The sequence below is a fragment of the Somniosus microcephalus genome, chromosome 2 (genome assembly GCF_052327205.1).
Source record: "Somniosus microcephalus isolate GS21.2 chromosome 2, FLI_Smic_1.0, whole genome shotgun sequence".
NCBI classification, from domain to species: Eukaryota; Metazoa; Chordata; class Chondrichthyes; order Squaliformes; family Somniosidae; genus Somniosus; species Somniosus microcephalus.
In genome coordinates, this window is record NC_140988.1 from 129,300,568 (window position 1) to 129,325,759 (window position 25,192).

General features: G+C 44.5%; 1 protein-coding gene across 33 annotated transcripts in view; it reads left to right on the plus strand.

The window, feature by feature from the left end:
- ank2b (ankyrin 2b, neuronal) overlaps positions 1-25,192 on the plus strand; it is a 1,120,520-nt gene that overhangs the window by 1,080,838 nt on the left and 14,490 nt on the right. For 32 of the 33 annotated variants that reach the window (XM_085962266.1, XM_085962237.1, XM_085962241.1 and 29 more), the window contains 4 exons: positions 3,033-3,327; positions 5,278-5,367; positions 10,639-10,722; positions 10,933-11,097. In XM_085962266.1, the coding sequence (XP_085818392.1) occupies positions 3,033-3,327; positions 5,278-5,367; positions 10,639-10,722; positions 10,933-11,097 (634 nt within the window). The remainder of the gene's footprint in view (positions 1-3,032; positions 3,328-5,277; positions 5,368-10,638; positions 10,723-10,932; positions 11,098-25,192) is intronic. The other variant, XM_085962253.1, reaches the window with a different exon arrangement.

A 25,192-nucleotide genomic window follows, 5' to 3' on the forward strand; every position in this document is an offset into this window, starting at 1 on the left:
CTATCATTTGTAGTTACTGTAATTAGATCTTTACATCAGTTTCTTTTGGACAATTTATAAAGTAACTCACTTAAATAAAAGTACTGAGAACCTGAAGCTGGTGGTGATAATGTGGAGGGTGGGAGTGGGAAATCTCATGGCTACAGGATGCTACTGGGCCACCAGGGAATCAAGGAAATGATCCCCGGCAATGTAAGCGAGGGAGGGGGTTTCCTGGCGCTCGCTGGGGGGATGAAGGGAAGCCTGGGGCAGAGGAGGCCTAAGGTTTTCTTGTGCAGCCAGAAGGAGCACACTTGCTCCTCTTGGCCCAGAAGGAAAGTTTAAAAAAATGAATTTACCTGGGCCTCTTCTGGCCCTGATCCTGCTTGCTGTCAGCTCTCGCTGGCGGCTCCGGGGCTGTGCGTGCCTCACACATTTGACAGTTAAAATAGCGGCAAGTTTCACATTACAGCATTGGGCAATTCTTAATTTGGCTTCTGAAATCCTTGGGGTTGCGGGAACATAACGAGTGGCGCATGGCCACTATTTTAACTCCAAGCTCGCATTGTTTTCAATCGGAAGGCAGGGTTAAAATCGGGGCTGTAGTCTCAGCTGGGCTGAAAAGACAGGGTAATAGGGAAGTCAAAATGATTCTCCACTGAAAGAGAAGGAAATAGGAGGACATGTCAACTGTGGCGGTATTGGCGACAGTCTTCTACTGACTAAATCTAGTGCGAGATACCTGGTGGCCAGGATCTGTTTGCCTGACTGACCTCTTCTCTGACTTAATGAACTTTTAATGAATGTGAGCTTCACCAAAAAAATCCCTTCTGACGCAAAGAAATGCTATTGTGATGAATGTCAGGCACATTAACACAGAGGGGTCGATTTTCATTGACCGGTGGAGTTGGAATTGGAAGCATGCGGGGGGGGGGGGGGGGTAAAGTCCCGAATTCGGGGGTCCCACCCCCAACCCGCCTCCATGTAAGTTTCAAAGGAGTCAGGTACCCGCCCCGCACTGGGACCCACCTACCCGAGGCGGGAAGGGATTAGTGCCAATTAACTGCCTGTTAACAGGTAGTTAACAGGCAGGTTTTAGCCTAATCCCTATTTTAAAGCTTGAAGTGTAGGATTCCCGACGGCTCCAAACCACGCCAAGTTAGAGGAGTCGGGCCATCGGGTTGAAAGACTTGGAGGGGTCGAGATGTCGGTGTTCAGGTGGGTGATGGGTGCATGAGTGCAAAGGTAAGTGTGTTTGGTGTGTCTAAAGTGTGTAAAGAATTTTAAATGACCTTTTCTTACCTTTTCAGCCTTCCTTCCTCTCGGTTTCGGGAGTCCATCATCTAACCGGCATAGAAAGCAGAATGGCTGCGAACTGTCAAAAGTGACAGCCTGCAGCTTTCTGTGCTGGTGAGATTTCTAACTGAGTCTGTATAGAAGGACTCATAGAAACATAGAAGATAGGAGCAGGAGTAGGCCAGTCGGCCCCTTGAGCCTGCTCCGCCATTCAGTGAGATCATGGCTGATCATCCAGATTCAGTACCCTGTCCCTGCTTTCTCCCCATATCCCTTGATCCCTTTAGCCTTAAGAAATATATCCAACTCCTTCTTGAATATATTTAATGAATTGGCCTCTACTGCCTTCTGTGGTAGAGAATTCCACAGGTTCACCACTCTCTGGGTGAAGAAATTCCTCCTCATCTCTGTCCTAAATGGCTTACCCCTTATCCTCAGGCTGTGACCCCTGGTTCTGGACTCACCGACCATCGGGAACATCCTTCCTGCATCTAGTCTGTCCAGTCCTGTCAGAATTTTATAAGTTTCAATGAGATCCCTTCTCATTCTTCTAAACTCCAATGAGTATAGGCCCAATCGACCCAATCTCTCCTCATACGTCATTCCTGCCATCCCAGGTATCAGCCTGGTGAATCTTCGCTGCACTCCCTCCATGGCAAGAACATCCTTCCTCAGATAAGGCGACCAAAACTGCACACAATACTCAAGATATGGTCTCACCAAGGTCCTGTACAACTACAGCAAGACATCCTTGTTCCTGTACTCAAACCCTCTCATTAAGAAGGCCAATTTGCCTTCTTAACCGCGTGCTGCACCTGCATGCTTACCTTCAGCGACTGGTGCACAAGGACATCCAGGTCTCGTTGCACTTCCCCTTCTCCCAATCTATTGCCATTCAGATAATAATCTGCCTTCCTGTTTTTGACACCAAAGTGGATAACCTCGCATTTATCCACGTTATATTGAATCTCCCATGCTTCTGCCCAATCACCCAACCTGTCCAACTCATACTGGAGTTTCTCGGCATCCTCCTCACAGCACACACGCCCACCCACAGATTAGAAGTAAGACTGTCAGTGTTTAACAGCTGTGAAACGCTGATATTTCATCTGTCAAAATGTCTTGACAGATGAAATTTCAGTCTGTGATGTCACCTGTTGCCGGGTGGCCCTTAATTGGCCTGCTGAGCCCGCTGGACGGGCTCAACAAGGTCAATCAAGTTAAAATCACGTCGATTGGCTGTATCTTGATGGAGGCGGGACTACAACCCCAAAAGTTGTAGTCCCGCCTCCTTCCTGACTTCTGAATGAAAATCACCCCCATAGTGTGTCAATATGTGAACTATCTGTGTGTTGGATGCCAGAATGAGTCTCATTCAAAGAAGCTTCCAGTTGCTGCACTCCAGAATTGTTTTATTTTAACAATTGTTGCTGGAATTTAAGGTAACCAGAATATACTGAAAGTTGTTGGTTTAAGAGTGATTTAATTTTGATTGTCTTGTGGTTTTACTGATGGTCTTTTTGGAAATCATCTGGAGCACACAGTGATGGTTGATTTTGAAAGATTGAATTGGGCCTGACATTGACTAGCATATCATTAGAACACTAATTACTGCGGCTTTACACTCTCTGCTGTTATTGAGCAAACTTATACTGCAGAAATTCAGAATAGTGAGGGAGGGAAAAGAGTTTCAAAATTAATCTTTGGCTGTAATTATGTTTGTAATATCCCCATGACATTAAAATTTTTATGGACAGAGTGAAGAAGCCAGAGTCTGCAGTGGCTGGTGGAGAACTCACTGACCTCCTTACAGGAAAATGGAAGGAACTAGAAAAGTCTGATGTCCAGGAGGAAGAAGAGGCAAATGAGCAACCTGCAGAGATGGTAACGCTGAGGATAGAGGAACAAAGTCCCATTGTACAGGAGCCTGATGAAGTTCAAGTTTGTGAGGGGCTACAAGCTCCCCAGGCAGCTGGTCCCACTATAGTGGAAACAACAGAGGAGCAGCCAGAGAACATTAAGAAAACCTTTGAGGAGGAATCACTAGAAAAGGTAAGAATGTAACAGTGAGACTCCAATGTACTGAACAATTTTTTATAAAAAGATCATGACGTGAGAAACTACTCAATTTTATACTGGCACTTGTTTAATTCGGATTCTGGGAAACCGGTGTCTATGGCTAGGTTTTGTGCATTTACACTACTAAATCCCATTCCCTTATCCCAATTACAGAATCATGGATCCATGAAACACTGGGTGTACAAATTCAAAATTATAAACACAGGGAGCCAGCTATGGGCTCCAGAATCTGAAACGAATAAGTAGCAGTATAAAAGTAGCTAATAAATTCAAAATAGTGTGTGATTTGTCTGATAGCAATACCAAAGAGCAGTTTTATTGCTGTACAAACTTGTTCATTACTACACTAGCTTTCTGATTTTCACCTAACACGGAGATCTTTCAATGCTCTCCTGGCCAGTCTTCCATCTTCCACCCTCCATGAACTTGAGTTCATCCAAAACTCTGCTGCCTGTATCCTATCTCGCACCAAGTCCCTTTCACCCATCACCCCTGTGCTCGCTGACCTACATTGGCTCCTGGCCCCCGAATACCTCCATTTTAGTATTCTCATCCTTGTGTACAGATCCCTCCATGGTCTTGTCCCTCCCTATCTATGTAACCTCCTCCAGCCCTACAACCCTGCAAGAACTCTGCGTTCCTCCAACTCAGTCCACTTGTCCATCCCCCTTCTTTCATCCCAACCATTTTACGGTGGTACCTTCGGCTGGCTAGGCCCTAAGCTCTAGAATTCCCTCCCAAAACCTCTTTGCCTCTCCATCTCTCTATTTTCCTTTAAGACCTTGCTTAAAACATACTACTTTACTGTCCTAATGTCTGCTTCTTTGGCTCAGTGTCAAATTTTGTCTGATTACGCTTCTGTGAAGTGCCTTGGGATGTACTATTACAATAAAGGCAATATATAAATGCAAGTTGTTGTTGCTGGTAGGAAACTGTTTCCTTGGGTGGTAATAGACTCTGATACAGGATGCTAACAATAACCGTACTTTATTCCAAGGTGCTTTTCTCAACAGTTCTATTAACAGACCAGTTTATAACGTAAGAATTAGTAATCTTATGTTTATTGAGGGCAGATCCATTCTTTTGTAGGAGAACAATGCTTGTAAGTTTTTGTGACAGAAAATCATTTTTGCTACAAAATTATTTTCATTTAAAATAGGCTGTCTCTGGACTAACCAAACTTGCCTGTTTAATCTGAATTTAATCTCCATTAAAAACCCAGTGAAAAGTGGATGACTTGATGCAACAGATTTGAGTAGCAGTATTGGTGGCCACTGGTATTGTGCCATTGATTCTCATCTCAACTGCATCACTGTGGGGAATTTTGAGACATTTCCCACTTCCTCACGTGGATGAAAGGACAATCAGTGGGAATGTCATCCCCAGTCCACTCTTGTACACCTCAGACTGGCCTGTTTGGAATAGTATTGGTGGAAGCATTTGAGCTGGTCACTTGTGATAGACACATGCTATGAAGGAGATCTGGAAACGGATGAAACATTTAAAAATGTTCCAAAAAAATAGAAAGGCGAGAAATGTTCGGTCAGTAAAGTAGTTTTCAAATAGTAAGGTTCATATTTTACTCCATAGATACTAGTAGCAATTTTTTTAACATTATATTGCTCTTAAGCAAGAACTTGCATTTATATAAAGCCTTTCATGTCCTCAGAGCACTCCATAGTGCCAATAACGTAATCTGATAGGTGTCAGGTGAGAGAAAGTAAATGTAGATTTTGAAAACTACAACAAGGAATCCAATATTTAAATTGTTAACTCATAGGTTACATGAAATAGTTCCTTATGAAAAGGTGGTAGATTAAATCAAAGGGCAGCCTTGAAAAGGATAAACCTATCTGGTGAATAATAGTGTGGGACTTCAGTCTGTCAGCTTTGCAATCCTGTCTGCTTGACTGCCTTCACCAGGAGATAGTAGAAGAACTGGGGGAACTGGAAAGCAGTTCTGATGAGGAGATAGTAACCACCAGGGTCATCCGCCGACGGGTGATCATTCAGGTACCCAATGCTGGAATGCTGGTCTTTGATCAAGTATAGAATATGCTAGTTCTCAATTTAGATCAAACTGTTCGTGTGCACGGAATCAGCGTTACCCGTTTTCTGTACTGATGCATGCTGGGATTTGTGGCATGGTGTGAATAGCTGTAGCTCTTAGCATTTGAGAACTTCTACATAAATTAAAGATAACCCGTTTTAAGACATAGGAAGAGATCTCTTTGCCTGCAATTTCTTTTCTTTTCACTATTGCTTGACCGGTGTGTCTTTGAAGTGTCCACTGCTGTTGATCATTTTTTTTTTCATTTGAAATTTGCTGTGTTTGTGATTACACAAGTTTTCATAAAGTACATCTATTCATGGATTTATGTTTTGACTGACCCCAGTCTTATAAAAATAGCCCATCAACAGAAGGCAAGAACATTGCATTTTCACATATTAATATCAAATCTGAATATGTATCAACAGCTTTACAAGATTGTCACTCTATTTTTAAAAAGCCTCAAAAATCCCTATACTTTATTTGCAACAAATAGTAATGGTCCATCATTATTAAGTAAAATTTTACTTTATTATATTTCAGTAGCATGCTGGGGGGAAGATCCTTCTTTACCCATCAGTGTAACACAGGTTCATTTGTACCAATTTGTAGAACATTTAGTTACTAAATTTTACACAGTAAGGCCTAAAAATTCAGTTGCTTTGCGCCTCTAAGAGGGCACTAACAGGGGGCGCAAAGTAACTAGCGTCCAGGCATGGCGCCGCCAACGTCCCCCTGCGAAATGCAGTGGGAGGCTGTAACCGTTAATGCCCCGCAGCACTGCGCCTCCTGCAATGATGTCATTGCCATGCACAGCGCAGCGCTCCGCTCGTGCTCTTCGGTAGCGCCCCCTGACTTACCACCAGACACTATGTCCGACGGAGTCGGGGGGCCCTACCTGTGGCCGGGGCAGCGCTAATTAAAGGGAAGGTGCCGGGCGGCCATTTTTGTTGCTGGCCGCCTGCCAGCACCTTCCCCCTCTGCCGTCCCCTACCTCCTCTTCAGCCCCCCCTCCCCCCGCAGAGTGCCGGCTGCACTCCATGAGCCCGGCACTTCTCTTGAGTACCAGGCCCTTTTGACGACACTCCGATCCCTGGTGGCCCAGCTGGGCCCCGGGTCGCACTGTGCAAGGCCCCTCCCCTTTATTAAGGGGAGGAAGGCCTGCAGTATCGCGGCACGTCGGGCTGCGATATTCACTCGCAGCGCCCCAAGAGGGAGGCGGGGCACTTCCAGTAGCACCCTGCTTCCCTCTTGGGACACTACCGATAAATTTTGGCTGCGAGGGTGCTAATTTTTTCAGGGTGCTAAAAGTAGTGCCCCAAAGGGGGCGCGACTCAATTTCTCCCCCTAAATGTCTTTACTAATGATGCTACCTTTTATTTTTGTTAACAAAATGAATTAATGGCCCAGAATTTACTGGAGCGGGGCATCTCGTGGCATGCCCAGTTAGTTAGACTTGTTGCTGCACCCTTCAGCTCAAATTATTTTTGCTCTGCAAGTGCAAGCTGATAACGGTGCACCAAGGGCAACAGGGCATCTGGGACCTTGGTGAACAACGGGACAAACAGTGTATCTCCTTAACCAATGGATTGAGAAATAAACAGAGGAAGGACTGAGAAGGAGGGTGAATTAGAGTGGGTGAATTCAATGTCAAATCAGGTACAGAAAGAGATTAAAGAGAGGGAAACAAAGATTAGAATAAAAGAGGGGGAAAAAGGGATAAAATAAAAAAGATGACATTTTAAAAATCTCCAACAATAATTCACAACCTGTAGGAATTAGACTCCACAAGTTGGTGGTGATTTGCAATTCATGGGTTATCTCTTCCTCACCGCAAGTTGCTAGCTGATTTGCACATTAATAAACCCGTGCGTCATTCACACGCCATTATTTTTTCAGCAAATTCTGGGCCAATGTAAATGGAAGCAAAATGAGACTGCATGTCCATGATTTTCCCGAGTTCCACTCCACACTAGAAGTGCTTGGCCGCGGAATCGGCACATATTTTTCAAAGATTAGCTAACAAAAATAACATGAACACATTCAGATAATTTCATCCAGATATATTTTCTTCTAATTTTACCAAAAAATGTAGATATGAGTGTATAAAGTGCAGAGCACCGTTTTACATTCACATCTAGTTTTTGCTAAAAAAAAGGAAAATATATCACATCATCCTTTATTCTGTCACCTTGTAAGCTGTTGCTATTCCTTGTGCCATTGAAAATCATTTTGTTTGTTTTTGTGGCTTCTACCATTTCAAACCTTTAGTTTGGAGATGGAGAAGAAGTGGAAACATCAGTAAGCAAAAATATGACTTGAGCTTCTAATCCCGCATCCATCCTAAAATCAAGGCAGCCTATTTCACCTTCACTCGCCTCCGTCTCTACTTCACCCTCACTGTCACTGAAACTTTGGGCTGGATTTTGCCAATGGGGAGCTTTTGGAGGCGGGACTCCCACTTGTCGGGTTTCAGTCCCGCCTCCATCAACTTCTGGCCAACCCACGCTATTTTCCCTTGATTGACCTTGTTAAGCCTGCCCAGTGGGTTTAGCAGGCCAATTAAGGGAAAGCCGGTTACAGAGGATGTTTTTGAAAATTTTTGACAGAGGAATTGTCATCATTTGACAGCTCTGTGAAGCTGCCAAACACTGACATTCTCTGTAGATTGATGAGTTCTTGGATTCAAGACCTCATTAAACATCTTTCTTTTGTAGAAATTAGATGGTTTCTGCATTGGAGAATGCAACGGCCATCTGTCACCTCTACCGCGGAGGTGCGAGACACTACACATACCCACCGATTAAAGTCTGCAGGAAGAAACAAAGGTAAGTACACTTTTTCTAACACTTTGCACTTACCTCAGATACTCACCTCTCCACACTTGCACCCATCACTCACCTCCACGGCACACTTTTGGACCCCTCTGACCCCCGCAGACCCACTACTCGCCTCGGTGACCCTGGCGGGTTTCGGAGCCTTCGGGAAGCCCGCACTTGTGTGGACAAAATGGGGATAATCCTATTTTCTGCCTGTTAACAGGCAGTTAAGTGGCTGTAATCCCTTTCCGCCTCCAAGGAGACAGGACCCGGCGCAGGACGGCTACCCGCCTCCTGGCGAGATGGCATAGAGACGGGTTGGGCACCCGCCCCCAAATTCTGCCAGTTTCCCGGCAGTCCCGCCTCCAAACCCGCCTCCCCAGGGCTGGCAAAATCCAGCCCTTTCATCCATGTCTTCACCACCTCCAGGCTTGACTTTACCAGTGCTTTCCTCAACAGCCTCTCTAGCTCCTCCCTGCACAAACCCAAACTTTCCCAAAACTCGGCTGCTTGCAATGTGTCACACACTCAGTTCCAAGCACCTGTCAGCTAATTCTTATAGCCAGCATCCACTAGCTCTCCTGTACCCAGTGCATTTAAAATCTTCGCCCTCATCTACAATTCCCTATAGACTTGCCTCATCCTATCTATGCACCATCTTCCAGCCTTGCATCCAAGCCCACATTCGGCACTCATACAGTTATAGTCTGCTGTACTTTACCCTTTGTCTTCTCCACCATCAATGGTAGAGCCTTCAGCCTTCATATTCCTTAACTCTGGAATTCTCTTACTGACCCCCTCTACTTTGCTCCATCTCTCCCCACCTTTCAGAAGTCTCCTCAAAACCTATCTCTTCTACTGTGCCCTTGGCCACCTCTCCAAACTGTGTCCTAACACCCCTGTCCACTCCCACAAAGCATTTCGGAATTCTCTGCTACATTAATATTGGTTGTTAGCAAATACATTACAGGTGTGCTAATGGCTGCATTGGTAGGGGATTGAACTAACTGGAAAGTGTAATTCTGAAAGCTTGTCGTCAGTGACATTTGAGCTTGCCTGCCATGCTCGGGGTGTATTTGCCCAGTTCTAAGTAGGTTGCAAGATGGTGCACATAGTATATTGGATGACTCCCATTTAATGAGGGAAGTATAAGTTGCACACAAAGAAATCCATCAGTTTTCTGTTGGGTAGTGTTAAAGCAGCATTGATAATTGCGGAGATTTACAGTTATAATGGAAAAATGGGCAAAATTGTGGAATGTATTTTGCAAGACACTAGTAAAATTCCAGAAAATCCAATTTAATTAAAAAGAGAATTTAGCTTACTCAGTCACCAACAAACCAACGGCGGTAGTTAAAAACAGACAGATTCACGGAATACAATCCCCAAAACACCAGTAGAAATCTCAGAATTCGATGTAATAAAAATTGAATTTAACTTATTTTAAACCAGTGGCCCCGATGATATCAGTGAAGGTATCTACCTTCCAATTCTTCAGGAATGGCAGCAGTGAAGGTCTAAAAAATGTGGAGAAGAAATGACTTTTAAAAAAGTGATTTTTGAAGGTGTTCAGTATTCTACTTCATAGTATTGTTGAATTAAAGGATGAATATTCACAATGTTCTCACAGAAAGGAAGACATTCCCATGTGCTATTAATACTGTTAGAAAATTCCTACATCTAGTTAAGATTGTCTTGTGGAACCCTGTATGACAAAGAAAATATCCTGAAGGAGTTTCAATGGCTTCAATGAATTGTCCCCCAAAATCATAACCAGATCTATTGTATTATAGGACATATAGTAAAGATATTGACCTGGAGCTTCCACTAGGTTGAGTTGGTTTTTCCAGCGCAAAGATCAGGAAATTTCAAGCACAAATTACATCCAGTGCAAACCGAGTTTCCACGATCTTTTGCGCTAGTTTAAAAAACATTGTGCTGGAAGCCGGCCCCGCCCACAAAACTGGCCACGCGAGTTTCCGCTAACAGCGCCGTTTGCAGGTGCAAGGGCACTAGTCGGCACCTTTTAAAAGTCATTTTCAGTTATTTAAAATTGGGCTACTGACAGGTGGTGGACTAGACACTCTTATTAAAAATGCTTATTTTGTGATAAACCCATTTTCAGCTATATTAATAAAACTGCACCAGGTTACCACTCTTAAATATATCAAGGAATATTTTTTGACGTGAGAAAGAAAACAATTACCCTATAAAATGCTGCATTATTGCGCTGGTTTGTGGGAGATTTTACATTCAGCGATATGCAAGTGACTTTGGGCAGAATCTTGAACAATAAATTCACTTTGGAAAACTAGCACAATTTTGAGCGCAATTTGCGCCCAGATTGCTGACTGCGCCCAAAGCGGAAGCTCTACCCCATTACTTGGTATTAATAGAGCATTATTAATTTCCTAGGCTGATGACATGCCTGATGTTCTACCAGAGTCGGTCACAGAAGAACAATACACAGATGAACATGGAAATACCATTGTGAAAAAGGTAATGCAATACCAGGCGTGACTAATGTCCATGTAGCACTTCCTTTTTTCTCATTTAAACATAGATGGGACATTGACTCATACATACTACTTATTTCATTGCACCTTATTAAATTACTAAAAATAACAGAGGTGCAATGAAGTGGAATAATAAATTGTATGTGCACGAGTGAGTTATTACGCATTTATTTTTTTGTTTTTTTTCCTTAAGGTTACCAGGAAGATTATCAGACGCTTAATTTCACCCGATGGCACTGAAAAGGAGGAAGTGATAATGCAAGGAGCAGAGCAAGAACCAATTACAATTGAAGATGGTGATGGATATTCAAAAGTTTTAAAGCGGACTGTACTGAAAAGTGATAGTGAACAGACAGAGGTTAGCTTTAACACCCTTCTCCAGACTGGCAGAATGTTTTCTATTTTCTTAAATCAATTGTTATTTCCCAAAAGTTAAAATTATTACTGAGTTTTATTCAGTTCAAATGAGCCAGGATATGTGGCAGGTATAAATGATTGAGTGAAGTCATTAATCATTCTCAATGATATAGTTCATGTATTGTTTGAATCCAACTCGGAAAGTGTTTGTGGTAACAAGTGTCTAATGTATAATCAAAAATCCTTCCTTGCATCCCGAACAACTAGCCCAGAACCTAAGATATACCAGCATTAATGATAACAACAAAACATGTTGGAAACACAAAGTAAGTTCATTAGCATCTAAGAAGAGAAAAGATGGGTTATTATTTTGGGTAGAGATCCTTCATCAGAACTGAAAAAAGGAGTATAGACTCATAGAAATTTACAGCACAGAAGGAGGCCATTCGGCCCATCATGTCCATACCAGCCGAAAAACAGCTATCCCGCCTAATCCCACTTTCCAGCTCTTGGTCCGTAGCCTTGTAGGTTACGGCACTTCAAATGCATATCCAAGTACTTTTTAAATTTGATGAGGGTTTCTGTCTCTACCACCCTTTTAGGCAGTGCATTCCAAACCCCCACCACCCTCTGGGTGAAAAAAGTTTTCCTCAACTCCCCTCTAATCCTTCTACCAACTACTTTAAATCTATGCCCCGATTATTGACCTCTCTGCTAAGGAAAATAGGTCCTTCCTATCCACTCTATCTGGGCCCCTCATAATTTTATACACCTCAATCAAATCTACCCTCAGCCTCCTCTGTTCCAAAGAAAACAACCCCAGCCTATCCAATCTTTCCTCATAGCTAAAATTTTCCAGTCCTCGCAACATTCTTGTAAATCTCCTCTGTACCCTCTCCAGTGCAATCACATCTTTCATGTAATGTGGTGACCAGAATTATACGCAGTATTCTAGCTGTGGCCGAACTAGTGTTTTATACAGTTCAAGCATAACCTCCCTTCTTTTATATTCTATGCCTTGGCTAATAAAGGAAAGTATCCCGTATGCCTTCTTAACCAGCTTATCTACCTGTCCTGCTACCTTCAGTGATCTGTGGACATGCACTCCAAGGTCTCTCTGTTCCTCTACACTTCTCAGTATCCCACCATTTATTGCGTATTCCCTTGGTTGTTAGCCCTCCTCAAATGCATTACTTCACAATTCTCCAGATTGAATACCATTTCCCACCTTTCTGCCCACCTGACCAATCCATTGATATCTTCCTGAAGGCTACAGCTTTCTTCCTCACTATCAACCACACGGCCAATTTTTGTATCATCTGCAAACTTCTTAATCATGCCCCCTACATTGAAGCAAATAGATGTAAACGGATATGATATGATTGGGATTACGGAAATATGGCTCCAGGGTGACCAAGGCTGGGAACTCAACATCCAGGGGTATTCAATATTCAGGAAAGACAGGCAAAAAGGAAAAGGAGGTGGGGTAGCATTGCTGGTTAAAGAGGAGAGTAACACAATTGTAAGGAAGGATATTAGCTCTGATGATGTGGAATCTGTATGGGTAGAACTGAGAAATACCAAGGGGCAGAAAACGTTAGTGGGAGTTGTATACAGACCCCCAAACAGTAATGCGGAGGTTGGGGATGGCATTAAATGGGAAATTAGAGATGCGTGCAATAAGCGCATAGCAGTCATCATGGGTGACTTTAATCTACATATGGATTGGGCTAACCAAATTAGTAACAATACTGTGGAGAAGGAATTCCTGGAGTGCTAACGGGATGGTTTCCTGGACCAATATGTCGAGGAACCAACTAGAGAGCAGGCCATCTTAGACTGGGTATTATGTAATGAGAAAGGAATAATTAGCAATCTTGTTGTGCGAGGCCCCTTGGGACGGAGCAATCATAATATGATAGAATTCTTCATTAAGATGGAGAGTGAAGTATTTGACTCAGAGACTAGGGTCCTGAATTTAAATAAAGGAAACTACGATGGTATGAGGCGCGAGTTGGATAGGATTGATTGGGGAATGTTACTCAAAGGGTTGATGGTGGATAGGCAATGGCAAACATTTAAAGATCGCATGGATGAACTACAGAATTTGTTCATCCCTGTTTGGCATCAAAATAAAACAAAAAGGGTGACTCAACCATAGCTAACAAGGGAAATTAGGGATAGCATAAGATCCAAGGAGAGGACATATAAATTGGCCAGAAAAAGCAGCAAACCTGAGGATTGGGAGCAGTTTAGGATTCAGCAAAGGAGGACAAAGGGATTAATTAAGAGGGGGGAAATAGAGTATGAGAGTAAGCTTGCAAGGAACATAAAAACTGACTGTAAAAGCTTCTATAAATATGTGAAGAGAAAAAGATTGGTGAAGTCAAGCGTAGGTCCCTTGCAGTCAGAATCAGGGGGATTTATAATGGGGAACAAAGAAATGGCAGACCAATTAAATACATACTTTGGTTCTGTCTTCACAAAGGAGGACACAAATAACCTCCCAGAGATTTGGGGAACATAGGGTCTAATGAGAGGGAGGAACTGAATGAAATCAGTATTTGTAGGGAAATGGTGTTAGGGAAATTGACGGGATTGAAGGCCGATAAATCCCCAGGGCCTGATAATCTACATCCTAGGGTACTTAAGGAAGTGGCCCTAGAAATAGTAGATGCATTGCTGGTCATCTTCCAAAATTCTATAGACTCTGGAACAGTTCCCATGGATTGGAGGGTAGCTAATGTTACCCCACTATTCAAAAAAGGTGGTAGAGAGAAAATGGGGAATTATAGACCGGTAAGCCTGACATCGGTAGTGGGGAAAATGCTAGAGCCCATTATAAAAGATGTAATAGCAGAGCACTTGGAAAACAGTGACAGGATCGGACAAAATCAACATGGATTTACAAAAGGTAAATCGTGCTTGGCTAATCTACTGGAATTTTTTGAGGATGTAACTGGTAGAATAGATAAGGGAGAACCAGTGGATGTGGTGTATTTGGACTTTCAGAAGGCTTTCAATAAGGTCCCGCATAAGAGATTAGCGTGTAAAGTTAAAGCACATGGGCTCGGGGGCAAGGTACTGTCTTGGATAGAGAACTGGTTGGCAGACAGGAAGGAAAGAGTTGGAATAAACGGGTCTTTTTCCGAGTGGCAGGCAGTGACTAGTGGGGTACCGCAGGGATCGGTCCTAGGACCCCAGCTATTCACAATATATATTAATGATCTAGACGAGGGAACTAGATGTAATATCTCCAAGTTTGCACATGACACAAAGCTGGGTGGGCGTGTGTGCTGTGAGGAGGATGCCGAGAAACTCCAGTATGATTTGGACAGGTTGGGTGATTGGGCAGATGCATGGCAGATGAAGTATGATGTGGATAAATGCGAGGTTATCCACTTTGGTGGCAAAAACAGGAAGGCAGATTATTATCTGAACGGCAATAGATTGGGAGAAGGGGAAGTGCAACGAGACCTGGGTGTCCTTGTGCACCAGTCGCTGAAGGTAAGCATGCAGATGCAGCAGGCGGTTAAGAAGGGAAATGATATGTTGGCCTTCATTGTGAGAGGGTTTGAGTACAGAAACAAGGACGTCTTGCTGCAGTTGTACAGGGCCTTGGTGAGACCACACCTCGAGTATTGTGTGCAGTTTTGGTCGCCTTATCTGAAGAAGGATGTTCTTGCCATGGAGGGAGTGCAGCGAAAATTCACCAGACTGATACCTGGGATGGCAGGAATGACGTATGAGGAGAGATTGGGTCGATTGGGCTTATACTCGCTGGAGTTTAGAAGAATGAGAGGGGATCTCATTGAAACTTATAAAATTCTAACAAGACTAGACAGACTAGATGCAGGAAGGATGTTCCCGATGGTCGTGGATTCCAGTACCAGGGGTCACAGTCTAAGGATAAGGGGTAAGCCATTTAGGACAGAGATCAGGAGGAATTTCTTCACCCAGAGAGTGGTGAACCTGTGGAATTCTCTACCACAGAAGGCAGTTGAGGCCAATTCATTAAATATATTCAAGAAGGAGTCAGATATATTTCTTAAGGCTAAAGGGATCAAGGGATATGGGGAGAAGGCAGGGACAGGGTACTGAGTTTGGATGATCATGGGATTCGGGGTAATATACTGGCATGGGTGGAAGATTGGTTATCTAACAGAAAACAGAGAGTTGGGATAAATGGTTCATTCTCGGGTTGGCAATCAGTGACTAGTGATGTTCCGCAAGGGTCAGTGCTGGGACCCCAACTCTTTACAATCTATATTAACGATTTGGAGGAAGGGACCGAGTGCAACGTATCCAAATTTGCCGATGATACAAAGATGGGAGGGAAAGCAGTAAGTGAGGAGGACATAAAAAACCTGCAAAAGGACATAGACAGCCTAAGTGAGTGGGCAGAAATTTGGCAGATGGAATATAATGTTGGAAAGTGTGAGGCTATGCACTTTGGCAGAAAAAATCAAAGAGCAAGTTATTATCTAAATGGAAAGAAACTGCAAAGTGCTGCAGTACAAAGGGATCTGGGGGTCCTGGTGCATGAAACACAGAAGGTTAGTATGCAGGTACAGCAGGTGATCAGGAAGGCCAATGGAATCTTGGCTTTTATTGCAAGGGGGCTGGAGTATAAAAGCAGGGACGTCTTGCTGCAGTTATACAGGGTACTGGTGAGGCCACACCTGGAATATTACGTACAGTTTTGGTTTCCATATTTAAGAAAAGACATACTTGCTCTCGAGGCAGTTCAGAGAAGGTTCACTCGGTTGATTCCGGAGATGAGGGGGTTGACTTATGAGGAAAGGTTGAGTAGGTTGGGCCTCTACTCATTAGAATTCAGACGAATGAGAGGCGATCTTATCGAAACATATAAGATTGTGAGGGGGCTTGATCGAGTGGATGCGGTGAGGATGTTTCCACTGATGGGTGAGACTAGAACTAGGGGGCATAATCTTAGAATAAGGAGCTGCCCTTTCAAAACTGAGATGAGGAGAAACTTCTTCACTCAGAGGGTAGTAAATCTATGGAATTTGCTACCTCAGAGAGCTGTGGAAGCTGCGACACTAAATACATTTAAAACGGAGATAGACAGTTTCCTAGCTGATAAGGGAATTAGGGGTTACGGGGAGCGGGCAGGGAAGTGGACGTGAGTCTAGGTTCGGATCAGCCATGATCCTATTGAATGGCGGAGCAGGCCCGAGGGGCCGTATGGCCTACTCCTGCTCTTACTTATGTTCTTATCAGCCATGATCTCATTGAATGGCGGAGCAGGCTCGAGGGGCCAAATGGCCTACTCCTGCTCCTATCTTCTATGTTTCTATGCCTAAATCAATTATATATACCACAAAAAGCAAGGGACCTAGTACTGGACCCTGCAGAACCCCACTGGAAACAGCCTTACAGTCACAAAAAAACCCATCAACCATTACGCTTTGCTTCCTGCCAATTTTGGATCCAACTTGCCACTTTCCCTTGGATCCCATGGGTTTTTACTTTTCTGACCCATCTGCTATGTGGGACCTTGTCAAAAGCCTTGCTAAAATCCATGTAAACTACATCAATCAGGCTACCCTTATCGACCTACCTTGTTACCTGCTCAAAAAATTCAATCAAATTCGTCAGACATGACCTTCCCTTAACAAATCCATGCTAACTGTCCTTGATTAATCTGTGCCTTTCTAAATATCGATTGATACTGTCCCTCAAAATTTTTTCCAATAATTTGCCCACCACCAAGGTTAGGCTGACTGGCCTGTAATTATTTGCTCAATCGCTTTCTCCCTTTTTAAACAATGGTACAACATTAGCAGTCCTCCAGTACCACACCTGTAGCCAGAGAAGATTGGAAAATGATGGTCAGACCCTCCGCTATTTCCTCCCTTGCTTCTCTGAACAGCTTGGGATACATTTCATCCTGGCCTGGCCATTTATCTACTTTCAAAGATGCTAAACCCCTTAATACTTCCTCTCTCACTATGTTTATTTCATCTAATATTTCACATTCCTCCTCCTTAACTACAATGTCTGCATCATCCCTTTCTTTTGTGAAGACAGACACAGTATTCATTAAGAACCACTCCCACGTCCTCCGCCTCCACACACAGGCTACCTTTTTGGTCTCTAATAGGCCCTACTCTGTCCTTAGTTATCCTCTTGCTCTTTATGCATTTATGAAGCACATTGATGCTACTTCCAATATTTTTTAATGCCCTTTCTTTGCTTTCTTAATTTGCTTTTTAATTTCTCCCCTGCACTTTCTATACTCCTCTAGGCTTTCTGCAGTATTTAGCTCTCAGTATCTGACATAAGCTTCTCTTTTTGCCTTATCTTACCCTGCATGCCCCTCGACATCCAGATGGTCAGACTGTCCCTCGACATCCAGGGGGCTCTAGATTTGGGAGGCCCGCCCTTTTTCTTTGTGGGAATGTATTTGCTCTGAACCCTTACTATCTCATCCTTGAATGCCTCCCACTGCTCTGACACTGATTTGCCTTCAAGTAGCTGTTTCCAGTCCACCTTTGCTAAATCACATCTCAGCTTAGTAAAACTGGCCTTTCCCCAATTGAAAACTTTTACTCCTGGTCCATCTTTGTTCTTTCCCATAATTACGCTAAATCTAACTGAATTATGATCACTACCACCAAAATGGTCTCTCACTGATACCCCTTCCACCTGCCCAGCTTCATTCCCTAAAACTAAGTCCAGAAACGCTTCCTCTCTTGTACATAGTGGCTAAAAAAGTTCTCCTGCATGCATTTTAAGAAATCCGCCCTCCACACCTTTTACACTAATTCTATCCCAGTTAATATTACGGTAGTTGACATCCCCTACTATTACTGCCCTATTGTTTTTGAGCTTCTCAGAAATTTGCCTACATATTTGCTCTTCTATCTCCCTCTGACTATTTGGGGGTCAATAGTACACTCCCAGCAGTGTGATTGCCTCTTTTTTGATGATATTTCTAACATATCAACCCTCCTCACAGCTGTAATTGATTGTTTAACCAATATTGCGAACCGCCTCCTTTTTTATCCCCCTCTCTATCTCATCTGAAAACCCTGTAACCAGGAATGTTGAGCTGTCATTCCTGCCCTTCTTTCAGCCATGTTTCAGTAATAGCTATGATATCATACTTCCACGTGCCTATCTGTACCCGCAGCTCATCTGCCTTATTCACTAGACTCCTTGCATTGAAGTATATACCATTATAAGCACTGCCAAAACCCTTTGTTGTCTATTTTCTAGCCTTTGTTTCCTCTGCCTTCCAAACTCACTTACTAATTTATTGCCTTCCATTTCCAGCTTGCATTCTCTCCTTTCTGAATCTATGCTCAGGTTCCTATGCCCCTGCCAAGCTCGTTTAAACCCTCTCCGCGTGTAGGCGAGCCTCTTTGGAGGACTGACTGAAACAGAGTGGGGTACGGCGATCCTTGGTCTGTGCTGAGTTAAATGATCTCAGCTAAGGCAGCAGTATAGATGCTAGTTAGCTGTGGCAACCATGGTTTAGCCAAAGGGATATCAGCCAGGTTTTCTGTTAGATCCGTGATTCTGAGAGTATGATGTTTTTCAATAACCACACGGATGCTGTAACTTAACAATCAACAGGTATTTACTGGAGTAGGGTAGTCTCAAGACTGGGGTACAGAGGCATGCTCAAGGCTTATATACAGGTGTGGTCACTGCCGGTACTACAGTATACAGGAGCTGTAAAATAATTCTCTCTTAAAGGTACATACACTACAATTCCTCCCCTTTTAGATTAGTAGTACCCATAATATTCAAATAACAATTAACACTTTAACATGTACATTAAACAACAATAGTCCATTTATAGATTCAGTCTTTGGGGCGGCTTCCTGATCCTTTCGGGATAGCGCCTTTCCTGAGGTTCTTGTTCTTGGTGCGGAGGCGATTCTGGCCCCTTTTCGTCGGTTATTTCATCCGTTTCCACTGCTACTGTTTCAGAGGTAGATGCTACCGGTATGTCGGGTTCATCCCCAGGGACGCGAGACATGGGGTTGACTCGTTCCTGTGATGCTAAGATCTGATCGACATGGCGTCTCACAATGTTCTCCCCGACATCCACTGTGTACATTAATGGCCCCTGCCTTGTGCATATCGTTCCGGGTTGCCATTTCTCTGTTCGGTAGTCACGGGCCAAGACTGGTTGTCCTACGTTGAAGCTCCTTGTCGGCTTCTCATTGATGTGCTGGAATTGTTTATCTTCAACATTTCTTCGCACATTTGGTCTGAGCAAGTCCAGACGAGATCTCAACCTTCGGTTAAAGAACATCATGGCTGGGGTCTGGTTGGTAACTGCATGTGTCGCGTTTCGGTAGGCTAATAAGAAATTGTCCACCTTATGCTGTAGTGGAATTTCATCGTCGCACATGGCCTTTATCGCCTTCTTAAAGGTTTGTACGAACCTCTCAGCCAATCCATTGGTGGCTGGATGATACGGGGCGGATGTGTAATGCCTTACCCCATTCCTTCTCATGAATTTTCAAAACTCTTCGGACACAAACTGTGGTCCATTATCAGAGCAAACCTGCTCTGGCAAGCCGTTGCTGGCAAATATGGTCCGTAGGACTGCAATCGTTTTCTCTGTAGTGGTTGAGGACATTTTTATCACCTCAGGCCATTTTGAATGAGCATCCACTGCTATTAAGAACATTGAGTCCATGAATGGACCAGCGAAATCAATATGCACCCGTTGCCATGGAGAGGAGGGCCACTCCCATGAGTGTAGAGGGGCATGTGGTGGTGCATTTTGGACCTTCTGGCATCCTGAGCAGCTCTTGGTTAGGTCTTCGATTTGTTGATCGATTCCCGGCCACCACACATAAGCCCTAGCAAGGCTTTTCATTTTCACTCCCCCCAGATGACCTTCATGAAGCTCATTTAGCACACTCTCCCTTAACTTAGGTGGAATCACCACTCTGGATCCACACATCACTGTCCCCTGGCATACTGACAGCTGTTCTCTTCTGGATGAGAATGCTGGCAACAGTGAGTCGCCATGTGTTGGCCATCCCCTCACCGTCAAATCATATACCCGAGACAGCGTCGGATCATTGCGGGTCTCCTTCTCTATATCCGCGTTCGTTACTGGCAATCGTTCAATTATTGACGAATAAAATATCTCGATAGGGTCCACTGCTGGTGCTTCCTCCACAGTAGGCAGCGGCAGGCGCGATAGCCCATCAGCGTTTCCATGCTGTTTCGTGCCTTTATATTCTATTTCATATTGATTCGCCCCTAGAAACAGGGACCATCTTTGTAACCGTTGTGCAGTCATCACTGGAACGCCCTTCTTAGGATTAAAGATGGAGACAAGTGGTTGGTGGTCAGTCAGCAAGGTGAACTTCTGCCCATGCAGATAGTGGTTGAATTTTTTTACTCCCCATACTAGGCTGAGGGCCTCCCTGTCAATCTCGGCATAGTTGTGCGACAGCACCGCTCCAATACCATAGGGTGATGCATCACATGCCAACCGAATTGGTAGTGCTGGGTTGAAATGGGCCAACACCTCTTTTGATGTGATCAATTCTTTACACTTCTGGAAAGCTCGTCTACGTTCATCATTCCACTTCCATGGTACCCCAGTAGGGTGTTCAGTGGGTGTAATACCGTGGACAAATTTGGTAAGAACTTATGGTAGTAGTTCACCAGCCCAAGGAACGACCTCAGTTGTGACACATTTTCCGGTGCTGGAGCCTTGATTACTGCCTCAATCTTTTCAGGGGACTTATGTAACCCCTCTTCATCGATGACGTGGCCACAATACGAGATCTGCTTCTGGAAAAACTCGCACTTGTGGCGATTAGCTCGTAGCCCATATTCCTCTAATCTGGTGAGCACCTTCTCCAAGTTGGCGAGGTGATCACTGTCATTTTCACCCGTGACCAGGATGTCGTCCAAATAACACTGGGTCCCTGGAATCCCTTGCAGGACTTGATCCATCGCCCTTTGCCAAATAGCCAGAGCCGATGCTACCCCGAACACCAGCCGGTTGTATTGATAGAGACCTTTATGAGTGTTAATCATAAGGTATTGTTTCGAGGCTTCTTCTACCTCCATTTGCAAGTACGCCTGGGCTAGATCAATTTTGGTGAAGCGTTTACCTCCAGATAGCGAGGTGAAAATATCCTCAATTCGTGGAAGCGGATATTGTACCGTGTGAAGGACTGGGTTCACTGTCACCTTAAAATCCCCACAGATGCGGACCTTCTTTGGTTCCCCAGTCGTATTACTCAACGACCTCTTCATTACAGGAACGATGGGTGTAGCCCACTCGCTCCAGTCTACTTTGGACAGTACTCCTGAACGTTCCAACCCTTCCAGCTCTGCTTCGACAGCTGGTCTGATCGCATAAGGCACTGGTCTGGCCTTAAGAAACTTTGGGCTTGCATTTTCCTCTATTTTAATCGTTGCTGTTATGCCTTTTAGTGTTCCGAGTCCCTCCTGGAACACTTCTTTTGCGTCAGTTAGCATTTTTGACAGTCGTCCAGGTGTGATGTCATCATCCTTTTTGGCCTCAACCTTCAGTGCCTGTATGGAATGCCAATCTAATTGTATCTTCCAGATCCATTCACGTCCTAGTAGTGGTGGTCCTCCATCTGGCAATACATATATGTTCATTTTAGGTATTTCCTGGCCTTTATATATCACTTTCACCCTTATTTTTCCTTTGGGGTAGACTTTTTGCCCCATGTACGTCTTCAAGACAATCTCTGTAGCTTTCAAGGGTATATGTGAAAATAGCCGCTTGTAGTCCTTTTGGTTTATGACTGTTAGGGCTGATCCTGTGTCCAATTCCATTTTCACTTGGACTCCGTCTATCTAGAGTGTAACCCAGATAGTCTGGTGATCCTCCATTTTAGTTACCTTATATAGTTTCAGACAACCCAGCTCCTTGCTTCCGGAGTCTGTGTCACTTTTCTGTTTGTCTGAACTACTGTCCATCACCTTGTGTACCTTTTTGTACTTCTCCTATGGAGATTTCTTACTGTTGGTTTTCTTCCCAGACCTGCAGACTCTTGCTATGTGTCCTGCTTTTCCACACTGTCTGCACACTTGGTCCTTGAACCAACAATCCTTCTGGTCGTGTGTTGTTCTGCCGCAGCGATAGCACTTCCCTGTCCCATAGGACATTTCATTGGTACCATATTCTTGCGGTCTCCGTTGTATCTCTGCAGCGCCCCTTGCGGCTGCTTCGTGTGATACTGCCATACTGAAAGCCTTGTCCAGCGTAAGATCCTTTTCTGATAGAAGCCGTTTCTGGGTTCCTTCACTTTGCAGCCCACACACAAACTTGTCCCTTAACGTATCTGCTAGTCCCGCTCCAAACTGGCAGTGTTTCGATAGCTTGTGCAGTTCCGTTAGGTACTCAGCATTGCTTTCGTCTTTGTGTTGGTTCCTTTTATGGAACTTAAATTGTTCTGCTATCAGCAGCGGTGTGGGGTTTAAGTGGTCCTTTAGGATTTCTACTATGCTTTTGAAATTCTTGTTCACAGGCTTCTCTGGGGTTATTAGGTTTCGCAGTAACCCATAAGTTTTTGCACCCATGGAATTTAACAAAACCAGTGCTTTCCTAGCATCTGGCACTTCATTCGCCCTGCAGTACACCTCAATACGTTCCACATATGTCGCCCAATCTTCGACTTCACTGTCGAACGTAGAGATACTGCCACTCTTCGGCATCCCTGGGTGTGATTTAACTGTCAAAAATGGCGTCTCCCGCGCTTCCCCTTCTTCTCCGCTGGCATAAAATGGCGTCTCCCGCGCTTTCCTTCCTTCCCGCGCTCACCCTTCTTCTCCGCTGCGGCTTCTAAAAATGACGTCTCCCGCGCTCTTCCTTCTCCGCGGCTCAATGGCGTCTCCCGCGCTCTCCCTTCTTCTCCCCACGGACACTGTTCAGCCCTTGAGCCCTGGCTGTGCTCTGCGCGTTCTTTTTTTTTGTGCGCTTTTCCCGTTTCCGCCGCTTGGTCCTGAACCCGGCTGCTGCTTTACCCTCTCTCTCTCCGTTTTGTTTTTCCTCGACGCCGCTCGGTTTTCAACCCCCGGCTGCGCCCTGTGCGCTTCACCCTCTGTCTTACCCCGTCGACGCTGCTCGGCTTTCTCTCCGCCGTCGGTCGGCTCCAGCCGCCGCTGTCCGCGAAGGGTCTGCGCTGTACCTGTCGTCAGTCTATTGCTGATCGTCGTGGCTGGGGAACCAAGCCCGGCTCTCCACAGCCTCCCCTGCGATGTTCACTCTCTGCCGGACGACTGGGTGGTTGCTCATGGTCGACGCCCGTGCTTCTGGCCTCGACTTTCTTCCACCGCCCTCCCGGAGCGAATCCTCGAAGGGAAATGCAGAGTTGCAGGTAGATTCGAATCGACACTCGTCGCCACTGTTAGATCCGTGATTCTGAGAGTATGATGTTTTTCAATAACCACACGGATGCTGTAACTTAACAATCAACAGGTATTTACTGGAGTCGGGTAGTCTCAAGACTCGGGTACAGAGGCATGCTCAAGGCTTATATACAGATGTGGTCACTGCCGGTACTACAGTATACAGGAGCTGTAAAAGTAGTTCTCTCTTAAAGGTACATACACTACATTTTCTGCTGCAATTCACTTTGTAGTGACTCCTACTGGAAGTGCACACATGCAGATACTGATTCAGAACAGGATCAGGCTTGGCTGTTGTTCTCTGGTTCAGTATCTCAGTCCACTCCCATAGGCGAGCACGTGCTCCCTTTCATCCAGAGTGTGCATTTATCTGCTCAATATCTTGGTGATTTGTAGTGAGCCTTGAGGTTAAACAGAAAGTGCTCATTACTGTATTTTAGTTTTCTGTTTATATCACATGCCCTCTGGTGATTTTTCTCAACTTTGGAAGGCAATAAAATAAATACTTCAAAAGTAAAAACAGAAAATGCTGGAAATACTCAGCAGGTCAGGCAGCATCTGTGGTGAGAGAAACAGAGTTAATGTTTCAGGTCGATGACCCTTCGTCAGAACTGGAAAAAGCTGGAGATCGAACATGTTTTTAAGCAAGTACAGGGGCAGGGAAAGGGGGGAGGGAAGGAAAGAACAAAAGGGAAGGTCTGTGATAGGATGGAAGGTAGGAGAGATTAAGAGATGGTGCAAGGCAAAAGAAGATGGTAATGGGACAAGTTAAGAAACAAAAGATGGCTCTAGTTGAAGTGTAAATGGCACTGGCAGAATGAAAGACAGCTGCCATGTGTGAGAGAGAAAAAATATTTCAGTAGATTATGGCTTAGGCTGTAAATGGATGTTCTTTTTTGAATTGAATTGCTCAGATACCTGACTACGCACAATGGCCCTGAAATTCCAAGAGGTGCAGGGGTTCTACTGCTCACTCGCTTGCTAGCTCTTTCTCTCTCTCTCTAACTTTGGCAGGAAATTGGCGCAACTCCAGACAAATGTCGTAAATGACGGAAAACTGGCAATAATGTCACTTCTTTGGGGGTTCCACTATATCTCCCAACAAAGTTATGGTGGGAGTGGGAGACCAGGAACCTCCCCCCACCTCCCCCACCCCGCCTCCCTCCTTGTAGAATTTCCAGGCCAGTGTCTATTCTGGGGTAATGGTATTAAAACAAGCTGGGCCATTTTCTATGAGTAAGGCTGATTTTCAACTGCATTTGTACTGTGACAAAAAGACAGAAGCCAATACTACGAAGCGTGATGGACAAAATGCTTGACATTTGATCTTCATTGTCGAGGGTCACACAAATAATGGTTACTTGGACAAGTTACTGGAGAGCAATTGCAACCTCTGGAACTGTACCGAAGTGAAGAAATCAATGCCTTAAGCAGAGGGGAGGCAGAAATTTGGAAAGAAAAGGGGATTGGTAATAAAGTCGTGGAATGCCAGGACCAGAATTAGGACATACCTGCTAAACTCCAGATGCTCCTGAAAGATAACAGGTTACTTATGGGGGTGGCGGGGTGGGGGATAGGATAATGTAGTTCATGGGCTGCACAAGTACTAAGTGCACCTGCACACCACTGGTCTGACCTTGCCAGATGTTGCATCATTTGCTGGTGCTCTGGGTGCATCTCCTATGAGGCGCCAACAACAG